Source organism: Apteryx rowi, unplaced genomic scaffold (assembly GCF_003343035.1).
Source record: "Apteryx rowi isolate R43461 unplaced genomic scaffold, aptRow1 scaffold_38, whole genome shotgun sequence".
NCBI lineage: Eukaryota > Metazoa > Chordata > Aves > Apterygiformes > Apterygidae > Apteryx > Apteryx rowi.
Window position 1 is genome coordinate 1,895,364 of NW_020450307.1, and position 22,261 is coordinate 1,917,624.

At 38.1% G+C, this 22,261-nt stretch overlaps 1 protein-coding gene across 7 annotated transcripts in view; it reads right to left on the reverse strand.

The window, feature by feature from the left end:
- The window catches only part of UBE4B (ubiquitination factor E4B), a 45,230-nt gene that overhangs the window by 3,661 nt on the left and 19,308 nt on the right, over nucleotides 1-22,261 (reverse strand). For 4 of the 7 annotated variants that reach the window (XM_026073935.1, XM_026073934.1, XM_026073937.1 and 1 more), the window contains 19 exons: nucleotides 21,477-21,590; nucleotides 17,814-17,955; nucleotides 17,213-17,313; nucleotides 15,918-16,032; nucleotides 14,085-14,168; nucleotides 12,483-12,539; nucleotides 11,986-12,102; nucleotides 11,790-11,888; nucleotides 11,207-11,320; nucleotides 10,016-10,214; nucleotides 9,763-9,901; nucleotides 7,329-7,428; nucleotides 6,436-6,563; nucleotides 5,901-5,999; nucleotides 4,765-5,000; nucleotides 3,900-4,026; nucleotides 3,485-3,629; nucleotides 2,248-2,382; nucleotides 1,658-1,849 (listed from right to left, as the gene is read on the reverse strand). In XM_026073935.1, coding sequence (XP_025929720.1) covers nucleotides 1,658-1,849; nucleotides 2,248-2,382; nucleotides 3,485-3,629; nucleotides 3,900-4,026; nucleotides 4,765-5,000; nucleotides 5,901-5,999; nucleotides 6,436-6,563; nucleotides 7,329-7,428; nucleotides 9,763-9,901; nucleotides 10,016-10,214; nucleotides 11,207-11,320; nucleotides 11,790-11,888; nucleotides 11,986-12,102; nucleotides 12,483-12,539; nucleotides 14,085-14,168; nucleotides 15,918-16,032; nucleotides 17,213-17,313; nucleotides 17,814-17,955; nucleotides 21,477-21,590 — 2,443 coding nt within the window. The remainder of the gene's footprint in view (nucleotides 1-1,657; nucleotides 1,850-2,247; nucleotides 2,383-3,484; nucleotides 3,630-3,899; nucleotides 4,027-4,764; nucleotides 5,001-5,900; nucleotides 6,000-6,435; nucleotides 6,564-7,328; nucleotides 7,429-9,762; nucleotides 9,902-10,015; nucleotides 10,215-11,206; nucleotides 11,321-11,789; nucleotides 11,889-11,985; nucleotides 12,103-12,482; nucleotides 12,540-14,084; nucleotides 14,169-15,917; nucleotides 16,033-17,212; nucleotides 17,314-17,813; nucleotides 17,956-21,476; nucleotides 21,591-22,261) is intronic. The other 3 variants (XM_026073941.1, XM_026073940.1, XM_026073936.1) reach the window with 1 other exon arrangement.

A 22,261-nucleotide genomic window follows, 5' to 3' on the forward strand; every position in this document is an offset into this window, starting at 1 on the left:
ATCACTCTTAAAAAATAAAATAAAATAAATTAAAAAAAAAAAACCTCCCATGGACTTTGGTAAGCCACTTATGTTCTAAACACAGCATTTGCTTTTATCTTCAGAATGCTGTTTTGATATGAGATTTATTTAATAAAAATTATTATTTATGCTGCACTGCAAGGCTGAATTAAATGACAAACATAACATACTACGTCTCAAGCTTCTATCTTCTTTGATAATTTTATAGTGTTCACAGCCTTACTTTTCTAATCTATACTATATCTCTCCCTGAAATACCATTCACTACTTAGGACACTCTGTGCCCACCCAAACTCCTTGCCAAGCCCGCAGAGGAGAACAGAACTGTGGCAGTATGCCCAGGGCTTTGTAAATGTTTTCAGATTCCTTCTGTTACGTGCTAGGATTTGCAAATGGACGATGCATCAAAATGCTTTTGAGAGGCCATTCCATCTACAGGAGCCTTTTTTTTTTTTTTTTTTTAATACCAGGAGCTGTTAACCAATTGTGTGTTTTCTTGGTGTTTCTTTCCTGTCATTCAGAGTTTACAAGATACTAGTCACACACACCCCTTTTTATGAGGGGCCACTTTGTTAATTAAGCTTTGCTCCTGTTCCCACACAAGCAGGCTTCTTTCTTTTTAATCCCCACGTCATTGCAGTGAGTTTTGCTGTAGCTAGCATTGATGAATGAATAATGGATAACATTCTCACTTTCATATATACTGAACAGTGTAAAAAATACACTGTCTATATATATTATATATATATATACACACACACAAAAACATAAAAGGTCTGTTTCACAAGTATTACTGAAGCTGTCTGAAATCACCAGAACTGAAATAATTAGAGAAAAAGATCATGAGTTTCTCCGATACCTCTGCTTCTCTAGACATGCAAACCAAGCTTTATATACTGTAAAACAACTTCCATTAGAATTTCAGGTAGACACGGATAACGCTATTTTTTCTGTATTTTGAGGAATTTGTATTAAAAGACATTGGGATGGACAGATGTGGCTCAGTAGTTTAACAGACATACTAACATTACAAGAACAGAGGTGAGCAATGGCTTATCTACCTTATCAACTAACAAACTGCTCTGAAGACTACCACTGAGAAGGCATGTGAATCAAGGCAAAGGTGTCTTAATTGTCTCATGCATGCTGCATTTTGTCAATTTATTAAACAATCATTTAATAAAGTGATATAAAAGCATATAAAATTTGGAAACTCTTAGTCTAGAGAATGTTGGATTGTGAAATGACACTTTAAATCCCAGTGCCATCTCTGTTTGTTTTGCATGTTCTTGATGAGGAAGGGGGAGTCAATCCACTTGTACGCTTGTTTTCCCACTTGCAAAATGAGGACAATGTACATCTGGAACTTTAGAGGGAAGCTGTAGCTAATGAACAATGAATGCTCATTAAATTGTGTGTGCGCGCATGTGTGTGTGGGCGTGCACATCTTTATAGGTTTGCAAAACACTTTGAAAACATACTTACCTACAAAGAGCAGAGAGAACATGATCACAGATGAGTTACTGAAGAAAATAAATTGCAACCACACATACTGGGTAGAATGAAATTCTTCTAGTGTATTCTGCAGAGTTCCTAAATGCTTCCACCCCTCTCCTCTCATCTTTAAGGAGCTCACCTGATCATCAGCAATTGCTTTAGCAAAGCGAGCACAATCTAACTGTAGATAAATATCAGTCAGTTGGTCCAACAGCTTCTTTGGTTCAAACCCATATTTCTCAGGGTTTTCAACTTTCAGGTCACGGCACTTGGGGCCGCACAGTTGCTGTAGGTTAAAGTTCAGCATAGCAGCCAATCGTGGTCCAAGTTCCTATAAGGCCAAAATAAAATACAGATCATAGCATGAAGGCAGTGATAAATAACATTATCATTAGAACAGCATACATCAAGATCAGGAATTATGAACCAATAAAGTGATTATTTTGTGGGTTTCCAGTAAATGTCTTTAGACATGTTTATTCATAAAAAATAAAGATAATGTGAAGAGTTTCTGTTTTAGAAGTACCACACCATCTGAGTAACTCATGTAACTGCACTTAATGTCAAATAACTTCATCAGCAATTAGATTTCAATGCACTTGGAGCTGGAGAAAGGGGAAAATGGAGACAAAGGGCTACCACACATTTTCTGGGTTATTATCCAAAAGAAGAGATGTTAGAGAAACTAGAAACTAGGCAGACACTAAGTCACATCTGAGCAGGACTTACAGGTCTGAGGAAAGGCTTTTGAACCTGCTTGGTAAGGATATGGAACATATCAACAGTTTCTGTTGCCAGGGCAAGATATGAACGAGAGACACGCTCATCCTGAGCAAGCTGCGACTGCCGGGCCTGCTGCTGATCCTAGAAAGTAAGTATTCAGCGGTTACAAGTTAAGTCCATAGAATTTCCTACCTCATTATCAATCACAAACTTAACAACCATAATGCTAACATGATCTGGGCAGGCAAAAGAACAGACTGCAAATCAAATCCAGATGTGATACATTTTTAAAATTTAAGATGCAGCTCCCTTTTTACTACCTAACGCTAAAGAAAACACTACACTAATTATGTGGAATGCTGCATCAGTCAAAATTGACAACTACAAACAGTATCACAAGACTCCCTCCATATTTAGTGAGTCTGCTTACATACTGGAATTACTCCTCACAACTGCAAAGCTGGGTTGTGCTTCCTCTCCATTCAAATGCCAATACTTCACAACCAACTTAGGAGCTAAGAGTCAAGTGAGGTTCTAATTTATGCATCATAAGCAATTAACACTCCATACTGGAACAATCTGTAGATTATGTACCAGCTCATTTTGACAGTACATTAATGGCTTTACCTTGCTAGTAGGCGTAAGCAAGAACAAAGGCTTCAGGAGAGGAAGTCAGAAGAAATTTAACAAACAAGATCTTTCTTTCACAGCTTTTTGCTTCAAAAAAAATTTTTTTAATCAATAAGCTTAAAATAGAAATATCTGACATTGGTCGGTCAACACACACAATTATCATTTAACCAGGCTAAGTTCTAAGATATAATTCTTTAATTGTCTATACCAAATCTACACAGGATCAATGCACTAACAAAATAAAAGCTTCATTATCTTGACGTCAACCCAACTGGCAAGCATCTTCCAAAAATCTCCTTCAAGAAGGTTAAAGTCTCAATCTCTAGTTTTAAAATTCTAAGTGCACAGTAATTTAAAACTATTTCCACTTCTCACATCACTCTTTGCCAGCCACAACATAACTATGCAGAATGTTTTATTGCAGAATGACATCCAGAGTGACCATGGCCATACTGGCAGCAAGAAACAGCTTTGAGAACTGCTTCTTGTGAGCAGCTCTTTTGTGCTGCCTCTTATCCAAAAGCTTAAAAAAAAAAAACAAACAAACTGGTTTTATTAAAAAATATATTAGAAAGTAGTAAAGGGCACTTTGAAAAACAGTTCTGTTCACCCTGGGCAGCAGGTCCCACTGTTCTTTATTCTTCATCTCCTCTTGCACTTCATGGATACGTTTTAGGGACTCCAGAGACTCATCCAGCAAGAAAGTTGTGTCATTTATCAGCATGTTGATGTAGCGAACAAACTGCTTCCCAGAGCTGAAAGCATTGAAACAGAGTTATCACTGCAGAGTAGATGGGTGTGCTGAGCAGACTGCAACCCCAGTAACACTCCTGCACTGTATAACCCCATAACCCAAGCCAAGCTGATTGGTGTCCAGAGCTCGGTGTTTAGAAACACTCGAGTTTCGCTGGCAGGGGCTGTCATTTAAAACACAATGGAAAGCAGCATCACCCATTCCCAACGGTAATGGCCTCCTCAGCAGTTTGCATGACAGTAAGCAGCACCATACACAATTTCTTACTCACTTGAACTCTTCCATGAATGTACCATGGTGAGCTATATTCTGCCAGAGGCTTTTGAAAATGGTGCTGATGTGGTAGCGGATTGTAAACTTGTCATAGAATTCGCTAGTAGCTCCAGTATGTTCAACATCTGAAAAAGAAACAGATCCCGGAACTGAAACCAGTCTTTCCCACCAATATTCACTTGTAACACACTACATCTCTTTCCCACTATCCCCAACGTGATGAGCTTCAAGCGCCAAGCTTGAAGAGATGAAATTCAATTTACATTCAGAAATCTCCATCTTAATCCCCATGCAAAGAAGCACTACCCATTTTCTAATCCAGAACCAACCTCAGGTCTGGAAAAAAAAAAAAAAAACTCAAAAAAAAACTCAAAAAACATACTTCCTGCTCTGTTCAACTCAACTCCACTGTGCTCTTCGCCCCACAGTCCAAGTTTTCAATATTGAGAAAACTGAGGGAACACTGCAGCAAAATAGCTGCTTCTCAGCATGCAAAGCCCTTATAATATCTAAACCTGTACGACTAGCAAGACCATAGTCAGAAAGTTTAAATTCTCAATCCTCCCTTACAAAATAAACAAAACCTTTCTAACTTCGAATCTAAACACCACCAAAACAATGCTCACACCAAGCAACGATGCCAGAGTTGTCAATGCACAACAGGCTGTGCATGGACTAGGATTCTTTTCAAGGCTCCATGCAATGCAATTTTCAGCTGATTCTTGAGTAACAAAGCCTCATCTTTACAAGACCCAAGAGCCTCCTTGGGATTTCTTGAAGGTCACTACAACTAACAGAACCTATTGCTTTATAATACTCATAGTTCACTGAATCACTCAGAGAACTACAGAGAATGCACTCACCTGTGTAAAACTTCATCAAGGAGGGGACTAACAATTTAGTGGAGAGAGGATGATTCTCAATCATTTCAAAGAACTTCTGTGTCCGGGGCTGAACAGCTGGATTTGTCATGAACATCACTTCCACCAGCTTGGCTACCAAATAAGGATTTCGGATGTAGTTCTGGTTGCACAGCATCACGACAAGGAACATTACAATGTCCTGAGTACAGGGCTCATAAAGCACCTGAGGAGCATATCTGAAAAAAAGGGAGATGAGGAAAAAGAAACAAAACCCCCAACCCTATATCACCTACAGAAGATTCATTATATACTTATGCCAAGTAAGTTCAGATCGCTTATTAGCAATAGGAAAGCTCAAGTCATTTTAACATGACTTCCTGCCTTTCTCTACAGAAACTAGATTCTTACTCTAAGAGCTCTTGCCAGCTGTTTACTGTCAGCTGGATTTTGGTCCTGATTCCAAACCTTCTCCTTTGAAACACCGTGATATTCTCCTATGGCGTGTAATAGCAAATTTGCTATCAAATGCCACTTTAATGGCACCTTAGGAAGGCAACAACAACCACTCATCTCCATCACATGCCACAGCGAAGTTTGGATTTGAAGGAATGTTTTCACCAAGAAAGTGACCAACTCCAGGACTCTAGGAATACATCCTAATAGTACGTGTGACCATCTAAACTGCTAAAACAATACAAATGCATTTCATCCCAACAAATCTATAATTAGATGGAGTTTTCTATTTCTCATTAAGCCATGACTTATTGTTAATATTGGTCTAGTAATGATTAACATATCACGAGATCTACAAGGTCTGAGCAAACTCCAAACCACAAATAAAATTCTTGGGGGGCGGGGGGGGGGGAGACGATGACAACACGACCTTTCTTCAAGAACAGGAAGCATAATAATATCATAAATAAGTTTAGGTTAAAAGGGACCCCTGGAGGTTATCTAGGCACTAGATCTACAACAGTGCCAGCTGACACAATCTTAAACTGTTGGTAAAACAGGACTAAAATAACGACTATGGACTAGCTAGCATGTTAATTTCACACCCTAAATTTATGTGTGCACACCACCTGCTACAGGGGTAAAGGGTAGAATAAAATTTCTTCAGAAATAACTTTACTTACTGTACAATAAAAAACAAAAATTCAGCAACATCTTCCACATAAAACTCTGGCAACGCTGCAAATACCTTCGGAACTTCAGGAGCTAAAGGCAGTTTTATGCTGTTGAATAAAGGAGACACCGCCACAAAGGGGGCAGTGAAATATTATGGTTAAGCAGAAAATGTCACATGTTCTCCTACGGAAATGCTCCAGTAGGAACACTTTACAAACATTCTGACATTGACTTTTTAGAAGTTCACATCAGTGACTTTTTAGAAGTCTTTTTTGACTTTTTAGAAGTCCATGTCAATGCTTCAAATCTACTAAATATAGTTGAGGGTCTTCTCCCCCCACAACTGCAACTGAACCTGTAAATAAGACAAACATTCTATGTAAGAATGTATGTCACTGACATAAATAATTAAAGAAACAATTACGTAAGAATGCAGTCACTGACAAAGCTAATTAAAATTCTAGAACTGCTAAAGTCAGTAAACAATCCATCATGATCTGAACTATCTTTGATACAATTTACACAGACAACCCTGACACTCACTTGGGATAGGCAGGGTCAAGAATGCGGAGCATCAGCTGAATCACCATGCCATAGAAATTCAGACATCGCCTAAGAAAGTTCTCATCCAGCAAACCAGCATCTGCACAAGCCTTGCACCTCACCAGTTTCTGCAGAAGAGGTATACAAAGACTAATGCAGGACAAGACACAACATAATATGCAGGTCAAACCTAGCCAAGCTAATCAATGTATTTGTGAAACATTACACAATAGCCTTTTCTTAAACTATGCTGTTATTTGAAGAAGACAGAGCACTTAATGCCCAACACGTCAAGAAAAACAGACACATGTAACTCAGAGTCGCAAGGACAGAGCCTTTTATTAGCTTTAACAAACAATGAAAGAAATAGAGGTATCAAAGTCTGAAAACGTGCAATTAAATCCACCTTGATGATACAGCACAGGAAATTTTATCAATTTATACTAGGAAGGCCTAAGTAGGACACAGATTCAAAACAAAGGACCCCAGGGCACTCATCATTGCAAGAACTCTACATGAGAGTAAGGATTCAAGAGTTCTATCCCCAGTTTAGGCATGGACTGTGCACGCATATGCCCCCGAGCAAATCACAATTCATTTGCTGTTCTCTCTCCAAAAAAATGGAGATAACAGTATTTTCTTCTTTCTCAGGAATACTGGTTACGTTAATCTTGGTGTTACTTTGTATTTTTAAATCACTATTAATATTCCATTGTATCAGGACCGCTATGTAGAGTGATCAAAACATGCTATGCTATAACAATCTCATATGGTTCACTTATTCATAAGCATCACTTTCAAGAAATATCCGTGGGAAGTTGCATTYAAACATCAACATACAAAATAGACAGGTTGACAAAGGCATTTAGTTGTGATCCAAATCACTTACAAACCTTAAGTTGTGTCTTGCAACGTTTCAGCATCTCTCGATGCCTGGTAGCAAGAGGAGAATCCTTCCACTGACTTTCATTGTTTTTCAGATCTTCAACGGTCCTGAAAACCATATGCAATAACTGGTTATCACAACAAAGGGGATACGTGCTGACAATCTGCAAGGCAATCAACCTACTTATCTGCTAAGTACAGAGGAAATATTGAGCAGAAAGAAAAGTGGGGAAAAAAAAGCAGCTAGCCATCTTCATACCCTTCACCACCACAAGAAAAATAAATTACTTTTGTAAGTGCAGTGTGCATCCAAATGCACAGTTCATGCACTAGCTTCAACATACATGCCTGTTGGGCAAATCAGAACAGTGGCAAAAAAAAGGAAAAAAAAACAAAAAACAAAGAGGATCTATCCTCTAGGCAAACTTATTTTATTCACTATATTTAAAAAAAAAATTGCCTTAAACAACTCCCCCAAAAACCAAAATCCACAGTCACTCTAAAGGAACGTTAAAAGGATGTCATTAACATCTATTAACCCTGACACAAAGAATGGCTGGTCTAATTAACAACCAGATATTTAAAGATTACATTCAGCTTCTAAGATCAGTAAAAAAACGGAAAACAAGCAGCTAAGGAAGAAAAAGGGGGCTGACAACAGGACTTGTTCAAAATACCTTCCCTTTCCCAGGAAAGGCATGGGTCTTCATCATGTGTATCTTCCCACTCTCTACCCATGAGACCTTTTTTACAGCTTTGTTCCACCCTCCTCCACTCCCCATAAAATTCAAGCTTGTGGAGGAGCAGCACAATACAGGACTAGTCTATAGTCTYCCTGTCAGCAAAAGAACCAGTACATCGAGACTGACCAATACTACCTCCCCTGCCTTATCCATCTTCTCACCCTGCCTTACAGAAAAGGGAATTTAAACGCAGATAGTTACAGCACACACAGCATTTACATGACGTGTTCTTATGTGTTCCTATATCTAGGTCCTTTTTAGGAAGAGCAGTTGATTGAAACAAAACTCAATATACAAATACAGTCCCTTTTCGTCCTTCCTCTGAGCACAAATTACTTTCCACATCAACCTCTGTTTACAGCAGAAAAACACTCAATCTAATTTCTTTATTACCAACACATAAATATGTTGTCTTGTCTTGAAAGCAACTGAGCAATTCATGGAAAGTGCTGAACACTAAGCTACTACTGAAGGCAGTGAAAGCCAAGAGCTCTTCAACGCTGCCGGACTGATGTAGATTGCCACATAGGCGACTCGTTCTCAACAATTCTAAATAAGGAAAAGAAGCAATTCCTTTTTCTAGCCAAATGTGTGGCTTATTTACTAATAATCTAGGTCCTGTTTATTTGAAAATACTTTTTCTTTAAAATATAATGACTCTTTCTGCTCTGTTCTCTGAAGCTTCCCAGGTTCTTGGCCTGCACGTGCTTTAAAAGCTAAAAATGAAATCACTGTAAATGCAGTTCAAAAATCCTGTAATGAACTCATGGTATTACTGCCAAGGGACATTTACCAAAATGCAATGACTGCAATTATAAACAATGGAAAATAGTGATGATATAAAAATCTATTCTAATTTTAACAGAGAGTATTCTTCAAGGTTTAGCAGCTATAAAAGTCTATTTGGACTCATACCAAGAGAAATGGAAAACAGCAGTATCTTCATGTCAGCACCAGAACTTATATTTAGAATTTTTTAAATGATAAACCACAAGCTGAATTACATGCACAGCCACAATATTAAGAGTTCACTGCTGAAGCTTTTTTTCCTTTTTAAACAGAATATTAAAACAGAATTTTGGGTTTTGTTTTTTTAATAAACAGAGTAAGTTATCCCACCACAGAAGCTAGGGAAAAAAGATAAGTATATTATCACAGGAACAGCTGATGATGTATTTGTTTTGATATCACAAGTCATCTACAATGACTCGATTATCAGACATGTAACTTTACATGCACTCTTACAGGTAGGCCAAAGAGCCTAAGGCACTGATGTCCACACACCATCAAGCACACCATGGATTACTTAACACTGTTTAATTATAAATTAAAATTAATGTCACAAGTCCTGAAATGCTCAGAAGATCAATCCTGTCCTCTTTGGAATAGAATGGTCTTGCCACCAAGTTGAGCTGTCATGTATAATTAATATCCTCCCTCCCTCTATTATTTGAATTCCCGATGCAAGCCACAGTCCCTCAATATCAGAAAAATCTGTAAGGGCCAACACCAGCAGGCTAATAAATAGTTAGATGATATGTACTCAGCAATAATTTTACCCAAATTGTCATTGTAATTTCTATTAAGATCCCAGGACTTGCAGTTGCAGGGAGAAAAAAAAAAAAAAAAAAAAAAAAACCACATTGTTCAGGACGGTGGGGGACTCTGATGACACACTAGGTAATTAACATTTTCCAACCTGTTGAGCTCCCTGATGGCCCGCAGTCTACGTATGTACCGGCGGCAGCTTGGCAGGATGGAGAGATGATGGGCATGCAGGGTGAGGAAGAAACATTCCGTTGGGAATTTCGGCTCAGAAAATGAAGACTGATCCCTGTCTAAAAAAGAAAACAAGGAACTATTTGCCAGAATCAAATACTTCACTGTACCTCCAGTATCAGAAATAGAAGGCAGACACAAAGTGCTCAACATGTATTCCATACAGTACTCACAAAGCTCAGCAATCCAGGCTGTAACATCCTCCATTGTTGCTTTCACTCTCGTCTCATCTGTTGGAAGGTCAATACGACACCTGGGATGAAAGATGTATGTGGGATCAACCGTTTCCAGCTTTATCTTCGTACTTAGCTGCTGTAGTACCCATAAAAAGTTGAGCATAAAGCCATCGGTAGATACCAAACGATCATCCGTCTGTGGGGTAAGAAAGTAAATGGTTGAAGACAATTGCAAGGGCATTTGCTGCTGCTTTAACAGTATTCAACATAAAAGAAACTGGCAAGCTCAAGAAAAGGGAGAAGTGGGGAAGAATGTAGATCTCCTTAGAGATCTTCCTGATAACTAGAAAGTCATTTACAGTAATAATGTCTCTCTGCACAGTCCATGTTCAGTCATTTTCAAGAACATTAAACACATATAAAAAGGAGAGGTAGCAGAAGACATAAGAAGCAAAAAGGGCTTAAAGAGGCCTCTTTCAAAACGGTTTGCACAGATGTAGTCAGCCACAAGAGTTTCAAATAATTGCTGAGCTTCAATTCACAAGTTGTATCTTAAGTGTAAGGTGGCTACTACTTCTTCATTGGAATTTCACAGAAATATTCCTAGTGGCAGTTCCAACGTTTGCTTTTGAAGCAGCGACTTGAAGACAACAATGATGCAAACTTCACCGGTTCAGGATTCATGCACAGACTTTATCACAGGAAATGAGTCCAATGCATTAACCAAGCAACTGCAAAATAATACCCCTGTTGCTTCATAGGAACTGTGCCAGTTCACATCTGGATTATTCCTTCTACAGGAACCATACAAAGCCTAGCAACTTACCAGCTGGGGAAAAAAGGGTTTTAAACATAGCCAGTTGGAAGGAAACCTCCACAGATGTATTAAAGGAAGGTGGGGGGTTTCAAAATCTTACATCTAATACAGAATCCTTGTTAACTAAGCAGCATGTCAGTTCCAAGAGAGGAAATAACAAACTGATCAAGTAGGTACAACAGAATCATTTCAAAAATGGGAAATGTATTGAAAGAGATGAAGACTGATCCCAGGGTTTCTTGCCTGCTGTAGTACACTTTTGAAACTCTCCTGTCCTCCATTCAAGAGCCACCATTGCATCAGCTGTCTGATGCTGTTTGTGCACTAAGCCCATGAATCACAGGAAGAGTGCTAGTGCTCCCTCTGCTTACCTGCATCTGTGCCTTCTTCATGTTGGCATTGACAACAGCTGCCATGTAACTGAGAGCTGCTTCTCGAGTTTCGCCATTCAGTAAAATACTGTGTAGAATTTTGAACAGCTCTTGCTGGAATTTCAAACAAACATTCTGTCAGGTTGCATATACTTCAACATTGCATTCCTGCTTTCTGTTGCTCTGCATTTTTACATTCTATAAATTCCACAAAACTCACTACAGCTTCTGTTATGGTCTTATTTGTCAATATTACATGCATACATTAGTTACCGAAAAGGTGTACATGAAAGATCACTGAAATACAAACACTACTAATAGTAAGTATTTTTTACTCATCCTTTGACATCCTTTAGCTATAATCCATGACTAACTGTTCTGATATTTTCTGAGTTGGCTTACAGCCTTAGAGAAAGATTTGTAGCTCTCATTAATGTTTTTCCTAATTCCCTTCAGCCATATCCTTACAGATTTGCTTTTTAATACAGAAACTAGATTTTTTTTTAATATAATATTCTTCATCTATGTCAGGACTAAAAAACCCACAATATTTTTTGCAATTGTTAAAAATGAGGACACTTACCCTTGCTAATTCCAGGTAATGTTGCAAAGACTGGCTAACAACCCGGGTGTTTTCAAGAGTAATGGCAGGCCCTGAGAAGTACTTTTCAACAACTTTGTTCTGAAAGTAGAATGAATATTGGCAACGCATCTGTTTTGTTCTCAAAAAAAAGGACAAAAATCCCACACTATTGTCAACCTCTTGCTGTAACACTTACATCATCTTCAGCAAAGACAGAGAGACTGAAGAAGGCTCCAAGATAGGAAAGTCTTTGCAGTTCTCTTCCTGCACCTGTGCTTAAAGATTTAGGCAACCACAAGGGCAAAGATACAACCTAGAAAATAAGAGAAATATCAAGTTAATCCCTTACAGTGATTAACTAAGTGCAGAGTGCACTGTCACCTTTCAGTATTTGCAACAGGTCCTTGATTCTTCAACATCCAGTCATGTAGATAGCTAAATGGAAAGATCTCCTCAGTACTTCAGAAATCTAAGCAGGTCATGTTTGTTCTATCTTTTTTTTTTTTTCTAAAATCTGAGGGAAAAGGACTCCCTTTACCACAGCTGACTTTAAACTATTATTTAGCACGAGATATTAGAGTAGCCCCTCTTTAGAGTTCTGAAAAACACCATCAGTGTGAATCAGGAGATGTCAACCAACAAAATAAGTTTAAAAGAACCATATATCAAAAAAATTAGTCTGGATACACTTACCAAACTGCACATGGGGTGTGTTTTCCCAAACTTGATTTCACAAAGTTCACATAATGCCTATAAAGAAATCCCAAGAAACGTTATTTTAGTGTGCATTTCCCAAATAACCTGTCTGCTAATAACAAGATTAACATGGTAAATTGCTGAAAGAATCAACCCTTTTTCCCCTTAATCAGTGAAAATTTTTCCATCTTCTACAGTGGTAAAGAGATGCAAAAAGAGTTAGAGCATACCTTGCTCCCCTTTCAGCATCTACCTCTGTTCCCAGTTGTCTCAAGAAAGCTAACATGTCTCACAGGATTATAAATATTGCACTTATTTCATAAGTTAGCTGCACAGATTATTTGCTTGTTCAGAACATAACGATGTCTTTGCTGGACTCCTGAACTGCCACACGAACGTTAGTAACAATAATAAATGGAGTAATTGTCCTACACATGCATCAAGGCCTTTGTCTTTTGACTCAGAGTAGAAAAATGTCAGAGAAACACAGAAGCCAGAAACAAAGAATCCTATCCACATCTCTAACTCACTTTCAGTTGCGGCGTGTGGGGGGAGGTTTACAACATAGTATTGTGAAAATACAAAAATACTGAAGGCTTTCATGTATCCCATTTCTCTTGTACTATATGTTCTCATACTTCAATTGCACTAGAGCAAGTAACTACTATTCCATCCTTTTGGTGCACATTGTGCTAACTTAAGATGCTGAAAATGATACTGCATTTTGAAATAGCCCTCGCTGTAGCTGACAAATTTGCAATGGTTAATTGGGCGAATAACAGAATAGTATGAAAAAAACAGAACCGAAGAAGGCTATTTTTCCAAAAGTACCTCAGTCGCTTAATCAAATTGGTCTGCAGCACCCCAGTTCAGCTAATTTCTTTAAGTACAAATTAAATCTGGGATGCGAAGAACAGTCTTTTTTGACATCATACATCGAAGACCCTAGAATTTGAAGGTACTAGCTGACAATGTTCAAGTTAGTCAAGATTTTAGCTTGCTCTCTTGTGGCTCAGCATGCTGTTTAGAAGGTTTTTTTGTTCTGCCAATATAAGTAGCAGAAAGGAAGTAGATCTGGGGACTAAAATATGTGCTTCCTTCAAAAAAAGTAATGTTTCAGCCATGAAATATCACATTTTCCTACAGTAAAACAGTCATCAATTCAAACCGTTTTTAATGCAGTGTATTGGCCACAAATAAATGCTGGTATGGATACTGGCCCTTATTTCCCAGATTTAAAATGGGAAGGGCTTAGTAGGATTTTATAACGGGATTATAACTAATATGCATGACAAAATCCACATGTTTGATTAATCTTACATAAATCATGAAAAAAATATTCATATAAACGTTTGAAAGCTCGCTATACAAAGCCTGCTGCACATTAAGCTTGCGACATTATTGGCCTCACAGATTCTACTGGATTTCTTTGTGGTCTTTTACACATCTCATACCACATAAAGCTTCCAACACATGGTTTAATATTAAACCATTAAACAAAGGAAGCCCAAAAATGCTGAAGCACATTATCTTGGAAAGAATCTGCCTAAGTTACGAGGAATCATAAAGAAAGAACTTACAGAAATGAACTGTCCTTACCATAAGGGGATATTTAAAGTTGTCACTATCCAGAGAGCACTCTTTGGAAGCCAGAGCCAGGCCTTGTAAGATGGGGATAAAGATCTGTAGAAAAAGAAGTAGATTACTTTCTGCAAGAAAAGGAAGCAATCAAACACCTAACATCATTGCTTTACACAGCATGAAATATCTGTTCATTCCTCAAATACTGCAGATTACACACAAGAAAAAACAAAGACTTTTTCCCTCTCAAATTGCATCAGTCATTTCAGAAGACATTTCAGTGCCCGAACGCTTAAGAGTATCAAAGCTAAAAATCAGCTTGCAGCCAATTATTTTGCTCAAAGCTATGAAATTAGATCCACAAAATGGCATTTTTTTTGTTGCATGCTAGGAAAGCTATCTAGCCTGAACCTTCTCTGTATCCAGATACAGTGTAAATAATCTACTAATTTGATGCCTGGGCATAAGGTCTTACTTGTAAAAACCACCTGTCTTGAAAAGTTTGATAGCCCAGCTGGGTAATAATCAATTTGCCCATACACTTGGGAAAATAATATAGCTTCAATTTTTGCTACTCACTTAAGCAAGTTGGTTTGTGCTGATAAGCTCTAACAGCATGATAATGATAAAAATAATAAGTAGCAGTCACGGATTGTTATGAAAAAGTAAGTGACATGGCAGGAACTTATTAATCAAAAGTAACAGTACCCAATTAGTAAGCCCCAATCACACAGCTCTGACAACTATTCCCTCAAAAAAAATGAACTCATGGTCATTTTGCAACAATAACAATGGGTCCCACTGGAATTCAAATTGAACTATATTGTGTTGCTTGTATAAAGAGAAAAAAACATTTAAATCATGTCGCAGGAAAGTATTATATACAGGTCATTTTCTACTTCAGTTAGATGAATGGTTCTAATCTTCATGGTAGATGACCATAAACACTTTTTGTAGCTACTTTTTGACAGTCTTAAATGTATTTTCAGCTACATCAACCTCTACTAGGAGGTGCCCAAAGAATGATGCAAATTTTTGAAAGGCACTTGAACACACACTTTAAAGGAAAGGTAACCAGTGCCAGTTTTTACAAAATATGAAAGATCAAATGCCATTCTGAAAGCCCCTTGTTTATAGCTAAGTCACATAATACTACATGAGCGCTAATCAGTCAATTACAACCTGACTGACCCTCTTTAACATTACACGGGCTAGAAGTTTGCTAGTTTTGTGCCTTAATTACTAGACCCATCAGGTCCCATTCTTGATTCTTTCAGTGAAATACCTTGGCACACTGGACAAGTCATCTAATATTTCTCAGTCATCTCCTCTGTGAAATATGAAGACTTAATGGACTAGGATTTCTAAAATACTCTTAGCATCTTAGATTTAAAACATTCAAGTTATAAGATCAGAAAACATGGCAAGATTGAAATAATAATGAACACTTAAGTATGATTACAGAAAATTGCTGTCTTACATATACGTTTTTAGGATATTTTGTACACAACACACCAAAGGATGAAAAATAAAGGTCAATCCTGTAATAGATCGCTACTTTATGCTGAGGTACTCCAAGTATCACACTTCGACTTTACATAAAGATGTGCCACTTATTAACAAATACACTTTTTATTATGTGCTATTCCAATTATTAAAGTCAGACATTTTCCTGAAACCCTACATAATTAAAACAAAAAAACAAAAGAAAAACTCCAATTGCTTAACAGTTTGCCACTCCCTGAAGCAATAGGTTTAGAACTGTGATGTGCAGAATAAAGCTTTGGAAACCCCTTGGATAGGGCAAATAGGGGTTTTGTTCGCTTGTTTGTTTTTAAAGGTATGCCTTACCTGTTTGAACACCTCTTCATCCTGGTAAGTCGTTCTCACCAATTCTTGGATGAAGCCAAATGGGAGGTTCCTACACAGCATATATGGTACCAGCAGAGACTGCTGCTGCAATGACCTTTATTTGTATAAAGAAATCCAAAACGAGTGATTTTTTTAATAGGATAAAGTCAGACGAATCACATATAATGATGTGCCAGGAAGCAGAGTATCAACATGTAGACACCTACTCCTTTCAGAAGTAACTAACCCTGTCTTCTCAAGTTACTTGTGCAAAGATTATTCTGAAACAGATGCTGCTGCCAACACCACACTTTAGTTTAATGAGGCTGGAAGAAAATAACAGCTTCTGGGCAGTAACTGGTCTTCCCCTTCTACTCCTTTCTAATGAAAAGACCCTTTGTCAAGCTAGTGAAGCGACAACATCAGGTCTGTTCCACCGATCTCAACCTGTTTCTCTCTCCCACATTAAGGAAAGAATCTAACATAACTTTTTTAAATTAATACAGTCATTACTTTTAACTGCTCCCTGAGAATTTGTAAAAGTATCTTTTTTTCTTATTACATACACAAAACCTTTTGCAATGTCAGGATTGGTTCAAGTAAAGGCAAAACTAATCCCATGGCACAGTGGAATACTGATATAGCTTTAAAGATTACAAAAGAATTTGTTTGGATACAAATACAAAATTATGCAGATTTTACAAAAAGTCACATACACTGTTTTAAAACCTTTATATTGTTCCAGTTAAATAAGCTGCTAGTTAACCAACTGCTCTTATCACTAGAAATCTCTGATCAGTGATTTAGTGTAGATTTACATTGCCAGAAGTGTTGTAGTAATCCCTCTGATGCAAACAAGCCCTAGGTCACTTAGCAGTCTACACCCCACACTTGGATTAGAAGTGTCTCTCAGATGCAGCTCTGCTGCTTCCTGACCTTCACAGGAGCAGTGCCCCAACAGTCTGCTAGTAAAACAGTATGCATGTGGTAAGGCAAGAACAGCTTGGTAAGCTTAGACCACCCATCTAAACTGCTCAAGTGAACCTGGATGATTTTATCCAAAAACAGTAAGAGAGCAATTAAACTGCTTTCCACCAATACGTATTAGTGGGAGCAATAACTCCAAACAGTAAACCAATCCACTGGCACAGCTGGATCCAGAGGGGAAGGTCCACAGCTAGTAAGATAAGTTGTATGAGCAGGATATATTTACATTTTCTCATCTAACCCTCAGAGAAAAAAAAAAAAATCCCAGAACAGAGCTGTCTGTCACGACTGACATCAGCTGTATTTACCTTGGTTGCGTTAAGGATCCCTGTAGCACCAAAGCGGCATGGGAAATGCACTGTGATCGGATGTTGCTCAGTAGCTGACTAACTGTTGGCTGGCTACACATCTGATAAAATAAAGTTATTTTAATACAAACTAAAAGTATTTAGAGACAGAATAGACAGGAAATATCATATACTTCTTCATTCATGCAATATGAATGCAATATGCAAAAACTAAGCACACTTCCAGCTAAAAATCTTTCAGATTAAATATAAAGATTCCCCCTCCCCAGGACAAGAGGTTAATAGCAAAATACGGAAGGTGGCAGGGAGTTGGTCTGACAAAAATATATTGTTACGTGGAATAAACTCGGATAAAATGTCGAATGTCAAAAGGGAAGTACAGTTCCTAAAACACTGCTTGTTTTAGAGATGTAAAACACATACAGGATGCCAAAGTGATGAATTAATAAAAGTTAAAAGGGAGCTTATAAATCTACAGATCTATTTATACAACAAAGCCATAAAGAAATAATTATCCATTTCCACCAACTTTCCCCTTTGCGACTGAAGGGCAAGAGGACAGTCCGTGACAGTACTAATACTTTGCTCTTCCCAAACATACCTTTGGTGCTTTTCTCTCCTCTATTCCAACTCTGTCAAAACACTCAATGAGGTAGTTCAGCATCTCTGTCTCCTTACAAGTTTCAATGGTGAAGTGGTCACTGCAGGAATCGGAAACACTTGAGCTGCCAGAGCCTCCCACACTTTGGAAGACAAGTACACACACAAAAAAAGAAATGGAGCATAAGGTACAGTTCCTCACTCTTGCACAATCATATAATTCACGAGCCCTTGATTTTCTCTGTCAATTTTCTGACAACTCCATCCCATCACACACACACACGGCCTTCTCAGCAATTCCGCTCATTCCTGTGACCTATGAAGAGCTCTCCACTTAACAGCTTGTCCAACTCTGAAAATTCAGCTTTACTGTAACAAGACTGAAGAATCACTTGTCTTATTAAACGAATAAATACCTGAGAGATAGCAATAAGATCCATGAATATAATGGGAACCAAAATGCGGTTCTCGCATGGCAACATTAGAAAGGAACAGCCTCCAGGCAACAACGCGCTTGACACCAACACTGTTATAACCCCCAGGAAGGACTTTGCAACACTGTGATGCAACGACGCAACCTCTACACAGCTTCTGCACAGACTGAGCATAACATCCCAAAGCGTTACAGATGCCACCAACTCTGGCAATGCTATCCGACCCAGGGAAGGTGAACCCTCCCACTGCAAAGAAGGAACCTTAGCCCACAGATAGACAAGGGCTACAGATAACCACATTATATACTCTAAAGAAAGGAGAGCAAACTAAACAGGAGACTGCATCACAGCAGCTGCTCCTTTTAGCATTTTCATGTTAGAGATTGTTTAACTTCAACTCACTCACAGTAAAAATATTCCATTTCGTTAAGTAGTACAGCTTCAGGAAAAAAAAGAAAGCCCCAATACTGTAAACATGAAAACTAAACCTGCAAAGACAAAAACATGCCCAAGACAAGAGAAAAATTAAATAGAAAAAGTGGGAACGGACCCAAGGCCTCTCAGTCCCAGACTTGTTATACCAACAGAATTCCTCTCTACATAACAGCTTGGCAAGGCTAATTAAAAATGAAAACCTCATTTTACAGAAGGGAATTAAGAGAAGATATATTTGCCTTACACAAAAAGTATAAAACTCCCAAACAAACAGCAATTACATGGATGATCCACAGCTATCTCTCACTGAATGAAATCAGTGTACAGTCAGGGTGAATTTAAATAAAAGACTAAATAAAATTGAAAAATAAGAGTATTTATTTCCTTCAATGTAGCTTTTTTAAACCATGTTTAAAACTATGACAAACTGTAAAGTTGGAATTATTTAAAAACTGTAAAAATAATTTACATTTTAATAATCAAGCTGTACAAGTCTATTGTGCAAGTTTTACAGTCCAGCCAATAAATCAAAGAAAGATTACTACTTGTTAAGCATGTGGTGGTATGTTTCCTGATGTTCTTCACCAGCTTCTCATAGAAGAGCGCTTGTTTTTTCAGTTATTGAACCGAAATTAAACCAAGCCAAATTTAGCTCTACTAAAACAGTTCTGGGTTACCATGAAACCATACATCCACTTTCTTCTCTATAGTCTGTCTTTCTGACCTCTTGGCTTCTCACCTTCAGCTTAAAAATTTATGTTCTCAAGGATAATTTAGATTAAAAAACTATTAATTCTAAACTTAGTCATCCTAAATGGTTTCACTGCAGCAGTAACTGAAATTATTCCAATACAAAACTCATATATCCTCCTTAGACGCATTGGGTGCCTTGGTATTTTCAGAATGCAAGTTGTTGCATAATTGTACAGCTACTGCCTTCGTAATTTAAACTAAAACCTTACTGCTGCCTGCAGCGTGCCAGGACATAACATACAAGCCAAGACACCAGCAGCACAACCCCCAAGAAACCCTGGGGGATTGCAGGCTGTGCAACCCAATCCAGCACTTGGGTTGCACTATCAACAGCATGTGAATCAGACTTGAACAAAACAGTGAAAAAAATCATCCCAAATTCCGTGTACACAGCCCCCTCTCCCCAAACTGCATTACCAGGTTATCTCCCCCGAAATCATCAGGGCGTAATGGAAACCAGGAGATGCTGTTGGAAGGTTCTCTGGTTATCAGTCCGACTTTGACCGTAACACCCCAACATAACCATTGGTACAACCACAGACGGAAGAGCTGGGGGGTGGCGGAGAAGGCACATCTCAAGTCCTTTAGGGCATTCATTCCCTGACACTCCGGCAATGAGATTTCCACTCACTTTTGCTGCAACTAAAATACTCCAAAGGGGATTAAAAGCCTAAAGGAATTCTTTTCCTCCCAGTTGTTCAACATGTATGCTGCCTTTAAAACCCTGATCTTCCTTCCCTTAGTCAGGTGTAAACTGTAACTGGTTCTAGCTATGAGAACAAACATAGGCGGCCAGGCTTAGACCGTCTCAGGATTATTATCAGTCATAACTAGGAGCCTGAAAGTTCACTAAAAGTCTTTGGAATATTAGTAGGACTACAGAACTATCATTTTCCAGAGTTGTCTTAAAATAGTGCTTTTTGTGTTTATTGTATTTATTCCTTTCTCCAATTTGGGTGGATACAAAGAACAGGCCATTTCTTTTGGAATTTTGGTGCACACAACAAAGCTAAGGAATTTAAAATTTTAATGGGAAAGGGAAGAAAGGAATCGTTTTCACCAACAGACAGATCAAGAACACAAATCACTTGGATATGATGAACAAGTTGGTAGGAGAGCTGCTCATTTTTCATAGCAAAAGCTCACCCCTAATGGGAAAACATTTCCTTATCAGCTGAGACATTGCAATATTACTCCATAATGAAATGTAAAACTAGAGAAGATCCTACCCCGCATTCGTATTCCCCATGGCATCCTTTTCCTTGGCATATCCAGTGTTCTGCAGGTTTTGTGATTTTGCACAGCTATCTGGCCAGCCTCCAAACAGAACTGATTGATATCAGTTCTCATTTTGTTTTCACATGTCTTAATGCCACACAAATGAAAAGCTTTTGTTACAGGATTCCTTGGTCTTTGTTTTACAGTAAATTATTCCCCTCTCTCCCTCCATTCTTGGCTGTTCCAAATACATCAGCATCTACCACCCACCGTGTCAAAGGACCCGTAATAATCCCTAGGAAATTAAACTGTCAGGTACGTTTTCCTCAGAGGTTACAGGAGAGGCCTCAGATGCCAGAAGCGGGTAGAACACCAATGAATCTGCAACAAAAGCACACTACTTGCATCAGCTGAACACTTGCCACTGAATCTTTTTCCACATGTTAACCTCTGTTGTCATTTTCCAGTTTGACAGAAAAAGAAAAATGCAAATGACGTACCATTGGTTTTAAAATTACAATTATGTGTGAATAATATTCCTTCTACTCATATAGTCAGTGAGGAGCTCCACTGAAACATCCATTTCAGAAATAGTGCTCATTACATCTAAAAGGCAGTATGATTAACGCTTCCTTTACCTTAGTCATCTCTTTAAAAAGAGCTGACTAACTAGGATTCATTTATACATGTTTACATACCATCTTAAAAATCATCCAAGTCATCTCCTTGGCTTTGCTCATTTCCCAAGTTACTTTGAAAAAACACTACAGACTGTTAGTTCCTAAGCACCCAAACATGCAGGTTACATTCTTTTTCTCCAATACCTGGACCCAAACTGGACACAAGAAAAATCATCATCTTCATTTTCTTCATCACTACTGTCCTCAGACACATCAGAAACGGCAAGGAAGAGGAGGGAGAAAGGGTTGTCGTATATACTACCACAACAAAAATGAAAAAGGCCATCAGAGATTTTTTTTAAGAAAAAAAAAAATCCGCTATAGCTTTTCTTTGCAAATCTGCCAAAAAACTTCTTCTCAAAACATGCAGACAACGGATAACGATGTTAGAAAAACCAGGACTATACTAACATGCTCTGTGACACTACTACAAGTTATTCACATATCAAAACACCACACACTCACAAACCAAAAATTTAAAAACAACTTTTGAGACCTAATAAAAGTTATGGCTTAAGTGGAAATGTTTAGATCTAACTGAATAATAAATATTACAGTTCCAAGCTACTGAACTGTAAAGCAGTGGTACCAAAACGCTGCCTGTTAGCCTCTCCCTCCTGCAGGGAATGGGATTCTAAGAGCAGCCAACAGAGAGAAAATGGGGTTGTATTGGGCTTAGCATACTAAAACAGGCTAATCTGTAATTTAAATCTGTGCATTAGGTAGTCCATTCTAACACAGTCCAGCAAGTAACAGCTTTCAACAAATCAACTAAAGCCTTACTGCAAAAACTGATTGCAAAGCAGGAGGCCTGTTTGATATACTATCCAGCAGTAGCAACTGAACAGAAAGCTAGTTTACCTGGAATGGATGTAAAGAGAGGAGGAAAAATAAAAAAGATATTGCTACCTTTAAGGTAACTACATTCC